Below are 19285 nucleotides of genomic sequence, written 5' to 3'. Positions count from 1 at the left end.
TTTTTATGGAAGCTGTGCTGCGTGATTTTCCCTACATTTCCCCCCCATGCGAGCCAGCCACCTAGCAATTTGAGTTCCAGCCAACGAGATTCAGACCCTCACCATTTGAGTGACAGCTACAAAAAAATTGAAAACAGCAGAGTGAGATAGATGGAGCGTTTACTTATTGCACATACGTGATGTAGTACTCAATTTTCGGGGACCACTTTTGGCTCATGGACGCTACTTTCAGGAGTACTGGCAAAAAGTATACAACAGATTCCCTTTAAACTGGTACAACACTTCCACTGACAGTTGGCGTAAATACACACAATTCAGTAACTTGTTGTTTATTGTACTTTCACTGCAACCAGTAGTCTGTAGTGTATCGTACAATTACAGGATCTTTTTAACAGTGTAGCATTTCATGGCATAAAGGAAACCATGGTGGAGAGGGAAAGAACAGGATGTTTTTTCACAATCATCAGAAGTGTAAATAACCCTTCCTGATGTGCAAAAATATTATATTGTTACACATATCACCCTCACCCCTGATAAAGAACCCCTCCAGAGTGTGTGTCGTGACCTGGCTGTCCCAAGGGGACATAGAAAGAGTTTATTCAGGTTGTGGAATATGTAGGAGCCAGAGATTGAGCCACAGGTCCCTGCATGCCTATAACACTGGAGAGAAGAGGTTTTTCCCACCCATAGCCTTAGAGAACCGGTAGCTATACTGACATGTTACGAAATAAACAAGTTATGAAGATGGCTGTTGATGTTTTATCTCATTTTGGATTCCTGACAAAGGGTGCTTCTATGTGTGTGTTTTCTCAAACCTACTAAACATGCTCAAATGAGGATGCATATTTAGTCTATGTTTGAAAAGTTGTGCAGAGAAATTAGAGCAAGAGAAGAGTCTTGTGTATTACTGCACAGAATCCTAATGTGAAATGTATGAAGGCAGATACTATGTGGCCCTCGATGGCCAAGCCTTGTCGAGACAACTAGTGTTCTGACAATGCTTTTCTGAGACAATTCTGACCTCTACTGGTATGACTGCTAACTGTCCTCCTTTTGTTCCTTACAGTGCTCAGAAGCTCAATGTAAGTATAGTCTTTTCCACTTGTAGAATTTTGAATCTGAAGTAAATATATTATTTAGATAGTTGATTCATAATTCAAAGTACACTTAATTTTAACGTTCCAGAAACATAGCCAAGGCACATATTATTCAAACATGTACAGTATATAATATCCAAATAAGTCCTGATTTTGTTGCCCTCTACCCTGAACTCTCCTACCATTTTAGGCACTCCCTGTACTAATTCCAAAGGTGTTGTAACACACATAGACAGTACTGATCAGGTAGATTCCAACTGCAGCTTGAGCACTGGCAATGCCTCAGTTCTCTCCACCTTAACGACAGTCAATGTCCTGAATAAAAACCAAAACTTCAACTGCTGCTGCACAACAAGTGAGTATTTTACACTAAGGGCTGTTTTTGACCATGATTAAGTCTTGTCCTGGACTCAAAATAACTTTCAATGTTGATCCTGACAAGATCTCCTTAAACAACTGTGGTTTTTAAAACTGTTGTCTTCTTTCTACTAAATCTTTATGGCACCTCCTTAATGCCTTCCTACCCTATGTTTTATGTTCATGGCTCTTACTCACAACACCTACTTCTGTAGTAATTCCAGAAATATTTATTCTCTCTCCCCCACCCACCTCTCTTGCATGCACAGTGCCTGAAATCATCATGAACCTTACAGCCTCTGAAATCACAACATCATCTGTGTTTCTGAGCTGGACTGAACCATTCGGAAACAGATCCTTCTACAGAGTAGAATGGACTGATGGCAATACCAATGGCAGTCAGAATACCCCAGAAACCTCTTTTAATGTTACTGCTCTCACTGCTGGAGTGCAGTACCTCTTCACAGTCACTGCAGTGGCTGGAGATAACACAACTGTAGGACAGAGCAAGACGGTTTCTAAGTATACAAGTAAGTAACTCAGATACTTTAGTGTTGGATTGTTTCAATTCCACAGACACTATTTGTATTCATTTATACGTTACTTGTTTGGATCCAAGAACGTGATGATTTGAAAGTTTGCCATGTCTTCCTGCAATGAGACATTTCAGATGATTTTTGCCCAAAAGAAATTAATGGTAAATAATGTATTATGTCATCTTGTAGTCACTTTTATTATACATAAGAATAGAATATGTTTCTAAACACTTCTACATTAATGTGGATGCTATCATGATTACAGATAGTCCTGAATGAAATGTGAATAATTATGGGTGAGGAACTGAGAAGCACAACATATCATACCCCCCCCTACAAAAATGCTTACCTCCCCTGTTACTGTAATGGTGAGATGTTAGCATGTCATGGGGGTATGATACTGTATTTATGCATCTGTAACATTCTCACTCATCATTATTCATGATTCATTCAGGATTTTCCATAATCATGGTAGCATCCACATTAATGTAGAGGTGTTAAGAAATACGCTATATATACAAAAGTATGTGGACAACCCTTCAAAAAAATGGATTTGGCTATTTCAGCCACACCTGTTGCTGACAGGTACAGTTGAAGTCGGAAGTTTACATACACTTAGATTGGAGTCATTAAAACTTGTTTTTCAACCACTCCAAAAATGTCTTGTTAACAAACTATACTTTTGGCAAGTTGGTTACGAAATCTACCTTGTGCATGACACAAGTAATTTTTCCAACAATTGTTTACAGACAGATTATTTCGCTTATAACTCACTGTATCACAATTCCAGTGGGTCAGAAGTTAACATACACTAAGTTGACTGTGCCTTTAAACAGTTTGGAAAATTCCAGAAAATGATGACATGGCTTTAGAAGCTTCTAATAGCCTAATTGACATATTTTGAGTCAATTGGAGGTGTACCTGTGGATGAATTTCAAGGCCTACCTTCAAACTCAGTGTCTTTTTGTTTGACATCATGGTAAAATCAAAAGAAATCAGCCAAGACGCCAGAAAACAATTTGTGGACCTCCACAAGTCTGGTTCATCCTTGGGAGCAATTTCCAAACACCTGAAGGTACCATGTTCATCTCTACAAACAATACTACGCAAGTATAAACACCATGGGACCACGCAGCCGTCATACCACTCAGGAAGGAGACGCGTTCTGTTTCCTAGAGATGAAGTACTTTGGTGCGAAAAGTGTAAATCAATCTCAGAACAACAGCAAAGGACCTTGTGAAGATGCTGGAGGAAAAGGGTACACAAGTATTTATATCCACAGTAAAACGAGTCCTATATTGACAGCAAGGAAGAAGCCACTGCTCAAAAACCGCCATAAAAAAGCCAGACTACAGTTTGCAACTGCACATGGGGACAAATATCTTACTTTTTGGAGAAATGTCCTCTGGTCTGATGAAACAAAAATAGAACTGTTTGGCCATAATGACCATTGTTATGTTTGGAGGAAAACGGGGGAGGCTTGCAAGCCAAAGAACATCCCAACCGTGAAGCACGGGGGTGGCAGCATCATGATGTGGGAGTAGTTTGCTGCAGGAGGGACTGGTGCACTTCACAAAATAGATGGCATCATGAGGTAGGAAAATGAGGTGGATATATTGAAGCAACATCTCAAGACATCAGTCAGGAAGTTAAAGCTTGGTCGCAAATGGGTCTCTAAATGGACAATGACCCCAAGCACACTTACAAAGTTGTGGCAAAATGGCTTAAAGACAACAAAGTCAAGGTTTTGGAGTGGCCATCACAAAGCCCTGACCTCAATCCCATTGAAAATGTGTGGGCAGAACTGAAAAAACATGTGTGAGCAAGGCGGCCTGCAAACCTGACTCAGTTACACCAGCTCTGTCAGGAGGAAGGGGCCAATATCCACCCAACTTACTGTGGGAAGCATGTGGAAGGCTACCCAAAATGTTTGACCCAAGTTAAACAATTTAAAGGCAATGCTACCAAATACTAATTGAGTATATGTAAACGTCTGACCCACTGTGAATGTGATGAAAGAAATAAAAGCTGAAATAAATAATTCTCTCTACTATTATTCTGACATTTCACATTCTTAAAATTAAGTGGTGGTCCTAACTGACTTAAGACAGGGCATTTTTACTAGGATTAAATGTCAGGAATTGTGAAAAACTGAGTTGAAATGTATTTGGCTAAAGTGTATGTAAGCGTCCAACTTCATCTGTATATAAAATCGAGCACACAGCCATAGACCAACATTGGCAGTAGAAAGGCCTTGCTGAAGAGCTCAGTGACTTCCAACGTGCCATCGTCATAGGATGCCACCTTTCCAACTTATCAGTTAGTCAAATGCCTTCCCTGAGACCTGCCCCGGGACAATTTTAGGTGCTGTTATTGTAAAGTGGAAATCCCTAAGAGCAACAACGGCTCAGCCGCCAAGTAGTAGGGCACACAAGATAGCCTAAGATAACCATGCACAATGCCAAGCGTCTGCTGAAGTGGAGTAAAGCTCGCCGCCATTGGACTCTGGAGGAGTGGAAACGTTCTCTGGAGTGATGAATCACGCTTCAGCATCTGGCAGTCCGACAGACAAATATGGTTTTGGAGGATGCCAGGAGAACGCTACCTGCCCCAATGCATAGTGCCAACTCTAAAGTTTGGTGGAGGAGGAATAATGGTCTGGGGCTGTTTTTCATTGTTCGGGCTAGGCCCCTTAGTTCCAGTGAAGGGAAATCTTAACACTACAGTATACAATGACATTATAGACGGTTCTGTGCTGTCAACTTCATTGCAACAGTTTGGGGAAGGCCCTTCCCTGTTCCAGCATGACGAAGCCCTTGTGAACAAAGCGAGGTCCATACAGAAATGGTTTTTCAAGATCGGTGTAGAAGTATTTGACTGGCCTGCACAGATCCCTGACCTCAACCCCATCGAACACCTTTGGGATGAATTGGAACGCGAACTGCGAGACAGGCCTCATCGCCCAACATCAGTGCTCGACCTCACTAATGCTCTTGTCGCTGACTGGAAGAAAGTGCCCACAGCAATGTTCCAAGATCTAGTGGAAAGTCTTCTCAGAAGAGTGGAGGCTGATATAGCAGCAAAGGGGGGTCAACTCCATATTAATGCCCATGATTTTGGAATTAGATGTTTGACGAGCAGGTGTCCACTTACTTTTGGTCATGTAGTGTATATTCTATTCTTAGTTACAATAAAAGTGACTCCAAAATGACGTAATACATTGATTATCATTCATTTCTATTAGGCACAAAATAATCTGAAACACAACCAAAACAAATAGTAAATGCATCCAACAAATGTTTAAAGTCACAACCTTGTTCCAGCCATTGTGTGCTCTGAATATGGGACCAAATATTTAGCATTTTACTCCTTTAATGCACATTTTGGTCCACTAAAATGAGGGTGGGGGGGACGATGTACAAAAAGTGCTGTCATTTCTAAACGGATCATCTGATATGGATGAAAATATCCTCAAATTAAATTTGACGGCCTGCAAATTTACCTCATTCAAAGTGCTGGAGTACAGAGCCAAAACAAAACGAAAATATGTCACTGTCCCAATACTTTTGGAGCTCACTGTATATATTTTATTGTATCATATTTTTTGGAGTGCGGCAACAATTTGCTAAATTAATATAGGGGAAACACTGCAGGTTTTGCTTCATATCTTTGTTCAGAAGTTCTTGTTTATTTGATGGTATTTTTATCAAAGACTAGTGTTGAGTGACATTTGTTTGGTCGAGATTTACACAAACTCTCTCACAATGTGTGCTGGTTTGCACAAGTCAGTCAATGTCAATATTTGAAGACACTCTATTGTCTTTTGTTCCTCAAACCCCCTTTCTTGCACACACAGAGCCCGCAATCATCAGAAACCTCATGTCCACTGAAATCACAACAGCATCTGTGTCTCTGAGCTGGCCTGAACCATTCGGAAACAGATCCTTCTACAGAGTAGAATGGACTGATGGCAATACCAATGGCAGTCAGAATACCCCAGAAACCTCTTTTAACGTTACTGCTCTCACTGCTGGAGTGCAGTACCTCTTCACAGTCACTGCAGTGGCTGGAGATAACACAACTGTAGGACAGAGCAAGACGGTTTCTAAGTATACAAGTAAGTAACTCAGATACTTTAGTGTTGGATTGTTTCAATTCCACAGACACTATTTGTATTCATTTATACGTTACTTGTTTGGATCCAAGAACGTGATGATTTGAAAGTTTGCCATGTCTTCCTGCAATGAGACATTTCAGATGATTTTTGCCCAAAAGAAATTAATGGTAAATAATGTATTATGTCATCTTGTAGTCACTTTTATTATACATAAGAATAGAATATGTTTCTAAACACTTCTACATTAATGTGGATGCTATCATGATTACAGATTGTCCTGAATGAAATGTGAATAATTATGGGTGAGGAACTGAGAAGCACAACATATCATACCCCCCCCTACAAAAATGCTTACCTCCCCTGTTACTGTAATGGTGAGATGTTAGCATGTCATGGGGGTATGATACTGTATTTATGCATCTGTAACATTCTCACTCATCATTATTCATGATTCATTCAGGATTTTCCATAATCATGGTAGCATCCACATTAATGTAGAGGTGTTAAGAAATACGCTATATATACAAAAGTATGTGGACAACCCTTCAAAAAAATGGATTTGGCTATTTCAGCCACACCTGTTGCTGACAGGTACAGTTGAAGTCGGAAGTTTACATACACTTAGATTGGAGTCATTAAAACTTGTTTTTCAACCACTCCAAAAATGTCTTGTTAACAAACTATACTTTTGGCAAGTCGGTTACGAAATCTACCTTGTGCATGACACAAGTAATTTTTCCAACAATTGTTTACAGACAGATTATTTCGCTTATAACTCACTGTATCACAATTCCAGTGGGTCAGAAGTTAACATACACTAAGTTGACTGTGCCTTTAAACAGTTTGGAAAATTCCAGAAAATGATGACATGGCTTTAGAAGCTTCTAATAGCCTAATTGACATATTTTGAGTCAATTGGAGGTGTACCTGTGGATGAATTTCAAGGCCTACCTTCAAACTCAGTGTCTTTTTGTTTGACATCATGGAAAAATCAAAAGAAATCAGCCAAAACGCCAGAAAACAATTTGTGGACCTCCACAAGTCTGGTTCATCCTTGGGAGCAATTTCCAAACACCTGAAGGTACCATGTTCATCTCTACAAACAATACTACGCAAGTATAAACACCATGGGACCACGCAGCCGTCATACCACTCAGGAAGGAGACGCGTTCTGTTTCCTAGAGATGAAGTACTTTGGTGCGAAAAGTGTAAATCAATCTCAGAACAACAGCAAAGGACCTTGTGAAGATGCTGGAGGAAACGGGTACAAAAGTATTTATATCCACAGTAAAATGAGTCCTATATTGACAGCAAGGAAGAAGCCACTGCTCAAAAACCGCCATAAAAAAGCTAGACTACAGTTTGCAACTGCACATGGGGACAAATATCTTACTTTTTGGAGAAATGTCCTCTGGTCTGATGAAACAAAAATAGAACTGTTTGGCCATAATGACCATTGTTATGTTTGGAGGAAAACGGGGAGGCTTGCAAGCCAAAGAACATCCCAACCGTGAAGCACGGGGTGGCAGCATCATGATGTGGGAGTAGTTTGCTGCAGGAGGGACTGGTGCACTTCACAAAATAGATGGCATCACGAGGTAGGAAAATGATGTGGATATATTGAATCAACATCTCAAGACATCAGTCAGGAAGTTAAAGCTTGGTCGCAAATGGGTCTTCTAAATGGACAATGACCCAAAGCACACTTCCAAAGTTGTGGCAAAATGGCTTAAGGACAACAAGTCAAGATTTTGGAGGGCCATCACAAAGCCCTGACCTCAATCCCATTGAAAATGTGTGCAGAACTGAAAAAGCATGTGTGAGCAAGGAGGCCTGCAAACCTGACTCAGTTACACCAGCTCTGTCAGGAGGAAGGGGCCAATATCCACCCAACTTACTGTGGGAAGCATGTGGAAGGCTACCCAAAATGTTTGACCCAAGTTAAACAATTTAACGGCAATGCTACCAAATACTAATTGAGTGTATGTAAACGTCTGACCCACTGTGAATGTGATGAAAGAAATAAAAGCTGAAATAAATAATTCTCTCTACTATTATTCTGACATTTCACATTCTTAAAATTTAGTGGTGGTCCTAACTGACTTAAGACAGGGCATTTTTACTAGGATTAAATGTCAGGAATTGTGAAAAACTGAGTTGAAATGTATTTGGCTAAGGTGTATGTAAGCGTCCAACTTCAGCTGTATATAAAATCGAGCACACAGCCATAGACCAACATTGGCAGTAGAAAGGCCTTGCTGAAGAGCTCAGTGACTTCCAACGTGCCATCGTCATAGGATGCCACCTTTCCAACTTATCAGTTAGTCAAATGCCTTCCCTGAGAGACCTGCCCCGGGTCAATTTTAGGTGCTGTTATTGTAAAGTGGAAACGCCTAAGAGCAACAACGGCTCAGCCGCCAAGTAGTAGGGCACACAAGATAGCCTAAGATAACCATGCACAATGCCAAGCGTCTGCTGAAGTGGAGTAAAGCTCGCCGCCTTTGGACTCTGGAGGAGTGGAAACATGTTCTCTGGAGTGATGAATCACGCTTCAGCATCTGGCATTCCGACAGACAAATATGGTTTTGGAGGATGCCAGGAGAACGCTACCTGCCCCAATGCATAGTGCCAACTCTAAAGTTTGGTGGAGGAGGAATAATGGTCTGGGGCTGTTTTTCATTGTTCGGGCTAGGCCCCTTAGTTCCAGTGAAGGGAAATCTTAACACTACAGTATACAATGACATTATAGACGGTTCTGTGCTGTCAACTTCATTGCAACAGTTTGGGGAAGGCCCTTCCCTGTTTCAGCATGACGAAGCCCTTGTGCACAAAGCGAGGTCCATACAGAAATGGTTTTTCAAGATCGGTGTAGAAGTATTTGACTGGCCTGCACAGATCCCTGACCTCAACCCCCTCGAACACCTTTGGGATGAATTGGAACGCGAACTGCGAGACAGGCCTCATCGCCCAACATCAGTGCTCGACCTCACTAATGCTCTTGTCGCTGACTGGAAGAAAGTGCCCACAGCAATGTTCCAAGATCTAGTGGAAAGTCTTCTCAGAAGAGTGGAGGCTGATATAGCAGCAAAGGGGGTCAACTCCATATTAATGCCCATGATTTTGGAATTAGATGTTTGACGAGCAGGTGTCCACTTACTTTTGGTCATGTAGTGTATATTCTATTCTTAGTTACAATAAAAGTGACTCCAAAATGACGTAATACATTGATTATCATTCATTTCTATTAGGCACAAAATAATCTGAAACACAACCAAAACAAATAGTAAATGCATCCAACAAATGTTTAAAGTCACAACCTTGTTCCAGCCATTGTGTGCTCTGAATATGGGACCAAATATTTAGCATTTTACTCCTTTAATACACATTTTGGTCCACTAAAATGAGGGTGGGGGGGACTATGTACAAAAAGTGCTGTCATTTCTAAACGGATCATCTGATATGGATGAAAATATCCTCAAATTAAATTTGACGGCCTGCAAATTTACCTCATTCAAAGTGCTGGAGTACAGAGCCAAAACAAAACGAAAATATGTCACTGTCCCAATACTTTTGGAGCTCACTGTATATATTTTATTGTATCATATTTTTGGAGTGCGGCAACAATTTGCTAAATTAATATAGGGGAAACACTGCAGGTTTTGCTTCATATCTTTGTTCAGAAGTTCTTGTTTATTTGATGGTATTTTTATCAAAGACTAGTGTTGAGTGACATTTGTTTGGTCGAGATTTACACAAACTCTCTCACAATGTGTGCTGGATTGCACAAGTCAGTCAATGTCAATATTTGAAGACACTCTATTGTCTTTTGTTCCTCAAACCCCTTTCTTGCACACACAGAGCCCGCAATCATCAGAAACCTCATGTCCACTGAAATCACAACAGCATCTGTGTCTCTGAGCTGGCCTGAACCATTCGGAAACAGATCCTTCTACAGAGTAGAATGGACTGATGGCAATACCAATGGCAGTCAGAATACCCCAGAAACCTCTTTTAATGTTACTGCTCTCACTGCTGGAGTGCAGTACCTCTTCACAGTCACTGCAGTGGCTGGAGATAACACAACTGTAGGACAGAGCAAGACGGTTTCTAAGTATACAAGTAAGTAACTCAGATACTTTAGTGTTGGATTGTTTCAATTCCACAGACACTATTTGTATTCATTTATACGTTACTTGTTTGGATCCAAGAACGTGATGATTTGAAAGTTTGCCATGTCTTCCTGCAATGAGACATTTCAGATGATTTTTGCCCAAAAGAAATTAATGGTAAATAATGTATTATGTCATCTTGTAGTCACTTTTATTATACATAAGAATAGAATATGTTTCTAAACACTTCTACATTAATGTGGATGCTATCATGATTACAGATAGTCCTGAATGAAATGTGAATAATTATGGGTGAGGAACTGAGAAGCACAACATATCATACCCCCCCCCCCCTACAAAAATGCTTACCTCCCCTGTTACTGTAATGGTGAGATGTTAGCATGTCATGGGGGTATGATACTGTATTTATGCATCTGTAACATTCTCACTCATCATTATTCATGATTCATTCAGGATTTTCCATAATCATGGTAGCATCCACATTAATGTAGAGGTGTTAAGAAATACGCTATATATACAAAAGTATGTGGACAACCCTTCAAAAAATGGATTTGGCTATTTCAGCCACACCTGTTGCTGACAGGTACAGTTGAAGTCGGAAGTTTACATACACTTAGATTGGAGTCATTAAAACTTGTTTTTCAACCACTCCAAAAATGTCTTGTTAACAAACTATACTTTTGGCAAGTCGGTTACGAAATCTACCTTGTGCATGACACAAGTAATTTTTCCAACAATTGTTTACAGACAGATTATTTCGCTTATAACTCACTGTATCACAATTCCAGTGGGTCAGAAGTTAACATACACTAAGTTGACTGTGCCTTTAAACAGTTTGGAAAATTCCAGAAAATGATGACATGGCTTTAGAAGCTTCTAATAGCCTAATTGACATATTTTGAGTCAATTGGAGGTGTACCTGTGGATGAATTTCAAGGCCTACCTTCAAACTCAGTGTCTTTTTGTTTGACATCATGGAAAAATCAAAGAAATCAGCCAAAACGCCAGAAAACAATTTGTGGACCTCCACAAGTCTGGTTCATCCTTGGGAGCAATTTCCAAACACCTGAAGGTACCATGTTCATCTCTACAAACAATACTATGCAAGTATAAACACCATGGGACCACGCAGCCGTCATACCACTCAGGAAGGAGACGCGTTCTGTTTCCTAGAGATGAAGTACTTTGGTGCGAAAAGTGTAAATCAATCTCAGAACAACAGCAAAGGACCTTGTGAAGATGCTGGAGGAAACGGGTACAAAAGTATTTATATCCACAGTAAAATGAGTCCTATATTGACAGCAAGGAAGAAGCCACTGCTCAAAAACCGCCATAAAAAAGCTAGACTACAGTTTGCAACTGCACATGGGGACAAATATCTTACTTTTTGGAGAAATGTCCTCTGGTCTGATGAAACAAAACTAGAACTGTTTGGCCATAATGACCATTGTTATGTTTGGAGGAAAACGGGGAGGCTTGCAAGCCAAAGAACATCCCAACCGTGAAGCACGGGGGTGGCAGCATCATGATGTGGGAGTAGTTTGCTGCAGGAGGGACTGGTGCACTTCACAAAATAGATGGCATCATGAGGTAGGAAAATGATGTGGATATATTGAATCAACATCTCAAGACATCAGTCAGGAAGTTAAAGCTTGGTCGCAAATGGGTCTTCTAAATGGACAATGACCCAAAGCACACTTCCAAAGTTGTGGCAAAATGGCTTAAGGACAACAAGTCAAGATTTTGGAGGGCCATCACAAAGCCCTGACCTCAATCCCATTGAAAATGTGTGTGCAGAACTGAAAAAGCATGTGTGAGCAAGGAGGCCTGCAAACCTGACTCAGTTACACCAGCTCTGTCAGGAGGAAGGGGCCAATATCCACCCAACTTACTGTGGGAAGCATGTGGAAGGCTACCCAAAATGTTTGACCCAAGTTAAACAATTTAAAGGCAATGCTACCAAATACTAATTGAGTGTATGTAAATGTCTGACCCACTGTGAATGTGATGAAAGAAATAAAAGCTGAAATAAATAATTCTCTCTACTATTATTCTGACATTTCACATTCTTAAAATTTAGTGGTGGTCCTAACTGACTTAAGACAGGGCATTTTTACTAGGATTAAATGTCAGGAATTGTGAAAAACTGAGTTGAAATGTATTTGGCTAAGGTGTATGTAAGCGTCCAACTTCAGCTGTATATAAAATCGAGCACACAGCCATAGACCAACATTGGCAGTAGAAAGGCCTTGCTGAAGAGCTCAGTGACTTCCAACGTGCCATCGTCATAGGATGCCACCTTTCCAACTTATCAGTTAGTCAAATGCCTTCCCTGAGAGACCTGCCCCGGGTCAATTTTAGGTGCTGTTATTGTAAAGTGGAAACGCCTAAGAGCAACAACGGCTCAGCCGCCAAGTAGTAGGGCACACAAGATAGCCTAAGATAACCATGCACAATGCCAAGCGTCTGCTGAAGTGGAGTAAAGCTCGCCGCCTTTGGACTCTGGAGGAGTGGAAACATGTTCTCTGGAGTGATGAATCACGCTTCAGCATCTGGCATTCCGACAGACAAATATGGTTTTGGAGGATGCCAGGAGAACGCTACCTGCCCCAATGCATAGTGCCAACTCTAAAGTTTGGTGGAGGAGGAATAATGGTCTGGGGCTGTTTTTCATTGTTCGGGCTAGGCCCCTTAGTTCCAGTGAAGGGAAATCTTAACACTACAGTATACAATGACATTATAGACGGTTCTGTGCTGTCAACTTCATTGCAACAGTTTGGGAAGGCCCTTCCCTGTTTCAGCATGACGAAGCCCTTGTGCACAAAGCGAGGTCCATACAGAAATGGTTTTTCAAGATCGGTGTAGAAGTATTTGACTGGCCTGCACAGATCCCTGACCTCAACCCCCTCGAACACCTTTGGGATGAATTGGAACGCAAACTGCGAGACAGGCCTCATCGCCCAACATCAGTGCTCGACCTCACTAATGCTCTTGTCGCTGACTGGAAGAAAGTGCCCACAGCAATGTTCCAAGATCTAGTGGAAAGTCTTCTCAGAAGAGTGGAGGCTGATATAGCAGCAAAGGGGGGTCAACTCCATATTAATGCCCATGATTTTGGAATTAGATGTTTGACGAGCAGGTGTCCACTTACTTTTGGTCATGTAGTGTATATTCTATTCTTAGTTACAATAAAAGTGACTCCAAAATGATGTAATACATTGATTATCATTCATTTCTATTAGGCACAAAATAATCTGAAACACAACCAAAACAAATAGTAAATGCATCCAACAAATGTTTAAAGTCACAACCTTGTTCCAGCCATTGTGTGCTCTGAATATGGGACCAAATATTTAGCATTTTACTCCTTTAATACACATTTTGGTCCACTAAAATGAGGGTGGGGGGGGACTATGTACAAAAAGTGCTGTCATTTCTAAACGGATCATCTGATATGGATGAAAATATCCTCAAATTAAATTTGACGGCCTGCAAATTTACCTCATTCAAAGTGCTGGAGTACAGAGCCAAAACAAAACGAAAATATGTCACTGTCCCAATACTTTTGGAGCTCACTGTATATATTTTATTGTATCATATTTTTTGGAGTGCGGCAACAATTTGCTAAATTAATATAGGGGAAACACTGCAGGTTTTGCTTCATATCTTTGTTCAGAAGTTCTTGTTTATTTGATGGTATTTTTATCAAAGACTAGTGTTGAGTGACATTTGTTTGGTCGAGATTTACACAAACTCTCTCACAATGTGTGCTGGATTGCACAAGTCAGTCAATGTCAATATTTGAAGACACTCTATTGTCTTTTGTTCCTCAAACCCCCTTTCTTGCACACACAGAGCCCGCAATCATCAGAAACCTCATGTCCACTGAAATCACAACAGCATCTGTGTCTCTGAGCTGGACTGAACCATTCGGAAACAGATCCTTCTACAGAGTAGAATGGACTGATGGCAATACCAATGGCAGTCAGAATACCCCAGAAACCTCTTTTAATGTTACTGCTCTCACTGCTGGAGTGCAGTACCTCTTCACAGTCACTGCAGTGGCTGGAGATAACACAACTGTAGGACAGAGCAAGACGGTTTCTAAGTATACAAGTAAGTAACTCAGATACTTTAGTGTTGGATTGTTTCAATTCCACAGACACTATTTGTATTCATTTATACGTTACTTGTTTGGATCCAAGAACGTGATGATTTGAAAGTTTGCCATGTCTTCCTGCAATGAGACATTTCAGATGATTTTTGCCCAAAAGAAATTAATGGTAAATAATGTATTATGTCATCTTGTAGTCACTTTTATTATACATAAGAATAGAATATGTTTCTAAACACTTCTACATTAATGTGGATGCTATCATGATTACAGATAGTCCTGAATGAAATGTGAATAATTATGGGTGAGGAACTGAGAAGCACAACATATCATACCCCCCTACAAAAATGCTTACCTCCCCTGTTACTGTAATGGTGAGATGTTAGCATGTCATGGGGGTATGATACTGTATTTATGCATCTGTAACATTCTCACTCATCATTATTCATGATTCATTCAGGATTTTCCATAATCATGGTAGCATCCACATTAATGTAGAGGTGTTAAGAAATACGCTATATATACAAAAGTATGTGGACAACCCTTCAAAAAAATGGATTTGGCTATTTCAGCCACACCTGTTGCTGACAGGTACAGTTGAAGTCGGAAGTTTACATACACTTAGATTGGAGTCATTAAAACTTGTTTTTCAACCACTCCAAAAATGTCTTGTTAACAAACTATACTTTTGGCAAGTCGGTTACGAAATCTACCTTGTGCATGACACAAGTAATTTTTCCAACAATTGTTTACAGACAGATTATTTCGCTTATAACTCACTGTATCACAATTCCAGTGGGTCAGAAGTTAACATACACTAAGTTGACTGTGCCTTTAAACAGTTTGGAAAATTCCAGAAAATGATGACATGGCTTTAGAAGCTTCTAATAGCCTAATTTACATATTTTGAGTCAATTGGAGGTGTACCTGTGGATGAATTTCAAGGCCTACCTTCAAACTCAGTGTCTTTTTGTTTGACATCATGGAAAAATCAAAAGAAATCAGCCAAAACGCCAGAAAACAATTTGTGGACCTCCACAAGTCTGGTTCATCCTTGGGAGCAATTTCCAAACACCTGAAGGTACCATGTTCATCTCTACAAACAATACTATGCAAGTATAAACACCATGGGACCACGCAGCCGTCATACCACTCAGGAAGGAGACGCGTTCTGTTTCCTAGAGATGAAGTACTTTGGTGCGAAAAGTGTAAATCAATCTCAGAACAACAGCAAAGGACCTTGTGAAGATGCTGGAGGAAACGGGTACAAAAGTATTTATATCCACAGTAAAATGAGTCCTATATTGACAGCAAGGAAGAAGCCACTGCTCAAAAACCGCCATAAAAAAGCTAGACTACAGTTTGCAACTGCACATGGGGACAAATATCTTACTTTTTGGAGAAATGTCCTCTGGTCTGATGAAACAAAACTAGAACTGTTTGGCCATAATGACCATTGTTATGTTTGGAGGAAAACGGGGGAGGCTTGCAAGCCAAAGAACATCCCAACCGTGAAGCACGGGGGTGGCAGCATCATGATGTGGGAGTAGTTTGCTGCAGGAGGGACTGGTGCACTTCACAAAATAGATGGCATCATGAGGTAGGAAAATGATGTGGATATATTGAATCAACATCTCAAGACATCAGTCAGGAAGTTAAAGCTTGGTCGCAAATGGGTCTTCTAAATGGACAATGACCCAAAGCACACTTCCAAAGTTGTGGCAAAATGGCTTAAGGACAACAAGTCAAGATTTTGGAGGGCCATCACAAAGCCCTGACCTCAATCCCATTGAAAATGTGTGTGCAGAACTGAAAAAGCATGTGTGAGCAAGGAGGCCTGCAAACCTGACTCAGTTACACCAGCTCTGTCAGGAGGAAGGGGCCAATATCCACCCAACTTACTGTGGGAAGCATGTGGAAGGCTACCCAAAATGTTTGACCCAAGTTAAACAATTTAAAGGCAATGCTACCAAATACTAATTAAGTGTATGTAAACGTCTGACCCACTGTGAATGTGATGAAAGAAATAAAAGCTGAAATAAATAATTCTCTCTACTATTATTCTGACATTTCACATTCTTAAAATTTAGTGGTGGTCCTAACTGACTTAAGACAGGGCATTTTTACTAGGATTAAATGTCAGGAATTGTGAAAAACTGAGTTGAAATGTATTTGGCTAAGGTGTATGTAAGCGTCCAACTTCAGCTGTATATAAAATCGAGCACACAGCCATAGACCAACATTGGCAGTAGAAAGGCCTTGCTGAAGAGCTCAGTGACTTCCAACGTGCCATCGTCATAGGATGCCACCTTTCCAACTTATCAGTTAGTCAAATGCCTTCCCTGAGAGACCTGCCCCGGGTCAATTTTAGGTGCTGTTATTGTAAAGTGGAAACGCCTAAGAGCAACAACGGCTCAGCCGCCAAGTAGTAGGGCACACAAGATAGCCTAAGATAACCATGCACAATGCCAAGCGTCTGCTGAAGTGGAGTAAAGCTCGCCGCCTTTGGACTCTGGAGGAGTGGAAACATGTTCTCTGGAGTGATGAATCACGCTTCAGCATCTGGCATTCCGACAGACAAATATGGTTTTGGAGGATGCCAGGAGAACGCTACCTGCCCCAATGCATAGTGCCAACTCTAAAGTTTGGTGGAGGAGGAATAATGGTCTGGGGCTGTTTTTCATTGTTCGGGCTAGGCCCCTTAGTTCCAGTGAAGGGAAATCTTAACACTACAGTATACAATGACATTATAGACGGTTCTGTGCTGTCAACTTCATTGCAACAGTTTGGGGAAGGCCCTTCCCTGTTTCAGCATTACGAAGCCCTTGTGCACAAAGCGAGGTCCATACAGAAATGGTTTTTCAAGATCGGTGTAGAAGTATTTGACTGGCCTGCACAGATCCCTGACCTCAACCCCATCGAACACCTTTGGGATGAATTGGAACGCGAACTGCGAGACAGGCCTCATCGCCCAACATCAGTGCTCGACCTCACTAATGCTCTTGTCGCTGACTGGAAGAAAGTGCCCACAGCAATGTTCCAAGATCTAGTGGAAAGTCTTCTCAGAAGAGTAGAGGCTGATATAGCAGCAAAGGGGGGTCAACTCCATATTAATGCCCATGATTTTGGAATTAGATGTTTGACGAGCAGGTGTCCACTTACTTTTGGTCATGTAGTTTATATTCTATTCTTAGTTACAATAAAAGTGACTCCAAAATGACGTAATACATTGATTATCATTCATTTCTATTAGGCACAAAATAATCTGAAACATAACCAAAACAAATAGTAAATGCATCCAACAAATGTTTAAAGTAACAACCTTGTTCCAGCCATTGTGTGCTCTGAATATGGGACCAAATATTTAGCATTTTACTCCTTTAATACACATTTTGGTCCACTAAAATGAGGGTGGGTGGGGACTATGTACAAAAAGTGCTGTCATTTCTAAACGGATCATCTGATATGGATGAAAATATCCTCAAATTAAATTTGACGGCCTGCAAATTTACCTCATTCAAAGTGCTGGAGTACAGAGCCAAAACAAAACGAAAATATGTCACTGTCCCAATACTTTTGGAGCTCACTGTATATATTTTATTGTATCATATTTTTTGGAGTGCGGCAACAATTTGCTAAATTAATATAGGGGAAACACTGCAGGTTTTGCTTCATATCTTTGTTCAGAAGTTCTTGTTTATTTGATGGTATTTTTATCAAAGACTAGTGTTGAGTGACATTTGTTTGGTTGAGATTTACACAAACTCTCTCACAATGTGTGCTGGATTACACAAGTCAGTCAATGTCAATATTTGAAGACACTCTATTGTCTTTTGTTCCTCAAACCCCCTTTCTTGCACACACAGAGCCCGCAATCATCAGAAACCTCATGTCCACTGAAATCACAACAGCATCTGTGTCTCTGAGCTGGACTGAACCATTCGGAAACAGATCCTTCTACAGAGTAGAATGGACTGATGGCAATACCAATGGCAGTCAGAATACCCCAGAAACCTCTTTTAATGTTACTGCTCTCACTGCTGGAGTGCAGTACCTCTTCACAGTCACTGCAGTGGCTGGAGATAACACAACTGTAGGACAGAGCAAGACGGTTTCTAAGTATACAAGTAAGTAACTCAGATACTTTAGTGTTGGATTGTTTCAATTCCACAGACACTATTTGTATTCATTTATACGTTACTTGTTTGGATCCAAGAACGTGATGATTTGAAAGTTTGCCATGTCTTCCTGCAATGAGACATTTCAGATGATTTTTGCCCAAAAGAAATTAATGGTAAATAATGTATTATGTCATCTTGTAGTCACTTTTATTATACATAAGAATAGAATATGTTTCTAAACACTTCTACATTAATGTGGATGCTATCATGATTACAGATAGTCCTGAATGAAATGTGAATAATTATGGGTGAGGAACTGAGAAGCACAACATATCATACCCCCCCCTACAAAAATGCTTACCTCCCCTGTTACTGTAATGGTGAGATGTTAGCATGTCATGGGGGTATGATACTGTATTTATGCATCTGTAACATTCTCACTCATCATTATTCATGATTCATTCAGGATTTTCCATAATCATGGTAGCATCCACATTAATGTAGAGGTGTTAAGAAATACGCTATATATACAAAAGTATGTGGACAACCCTTCAAAAAAATGGATTTGGCTATTTCAGCCACACCTGTTGCTGACAGGTACAGTTGAAGTCGGAAGTTTACATACACTTAGATTGGAGTCATTAAAACTTGTTTTTCAACCACTCCAAAAATGTCTTGTTAACAAACTATACTTTTGGCAAGTCGGTTACGAAATCTACCTTGTGCATGACACAAGTAATTTTTCCAACAATTGTTTACAGACAGATTATTTCGCTTATAACTCACTGTATCACAATTCCAGTGGGTCAGAAG

At 40.4% G+C, this 19285-nt stretch overlaps 1 protein-coding gene across 1 annotated transcript in view; it reads left to right on the top strand.

The window, feature by feature from the left end:
* Positions 1-19285, top strand: part of LOC135556901 (receptor-type tyrosine-protein phosphatase beta-like) — a 126602-nt gene that overhangs the window by 47490 nt on the left and 59827 nt on the right. Inside the window, exons 2-8 of the mRNA XM_064990309.1 lie at positions 1067-1082; positions 1288-1452; positions 1724-1984; positions 5847-6107; positions 9966-10226; positions 14093-14353; positions 18218-18478. Coding sequence (XP_064846381.1) covers positions 1067-1082; positions 1288-1452; positions 1724-1984; positions 5847-6107; positions 9966-10226; positions 14093-14353; positions 18218-18478 — 1486 coding nt within the window. The remainder of the gene's footprint in view (positions 1-1066; positions 1083-1287; positions 1453-1723; positions 1985-5846; positions 6108-9965; positions 10227-14092; positions 14354-18217; positions 18479-19285) is intronic.

This window comes from Oncorhynchus masou, chromosome 15, assembly GCF_036934945.1.
Source record: "Oncorhynchus masou masou isolate Uvic2021 chromosome 15, UVic_Omas_1.1, whole genome shotgun sequence".
NCBI lineage: Eukaryota > Metazoa > Chordata > Actinopteri > Salmoniformes > Salmonidae > Oncorhynchus > Oncorhynchus masou.
Note: the sequence above shows the minus strand (reverse complement) of the source record. Positions and strands in the feature narration are given on the sequence as shown.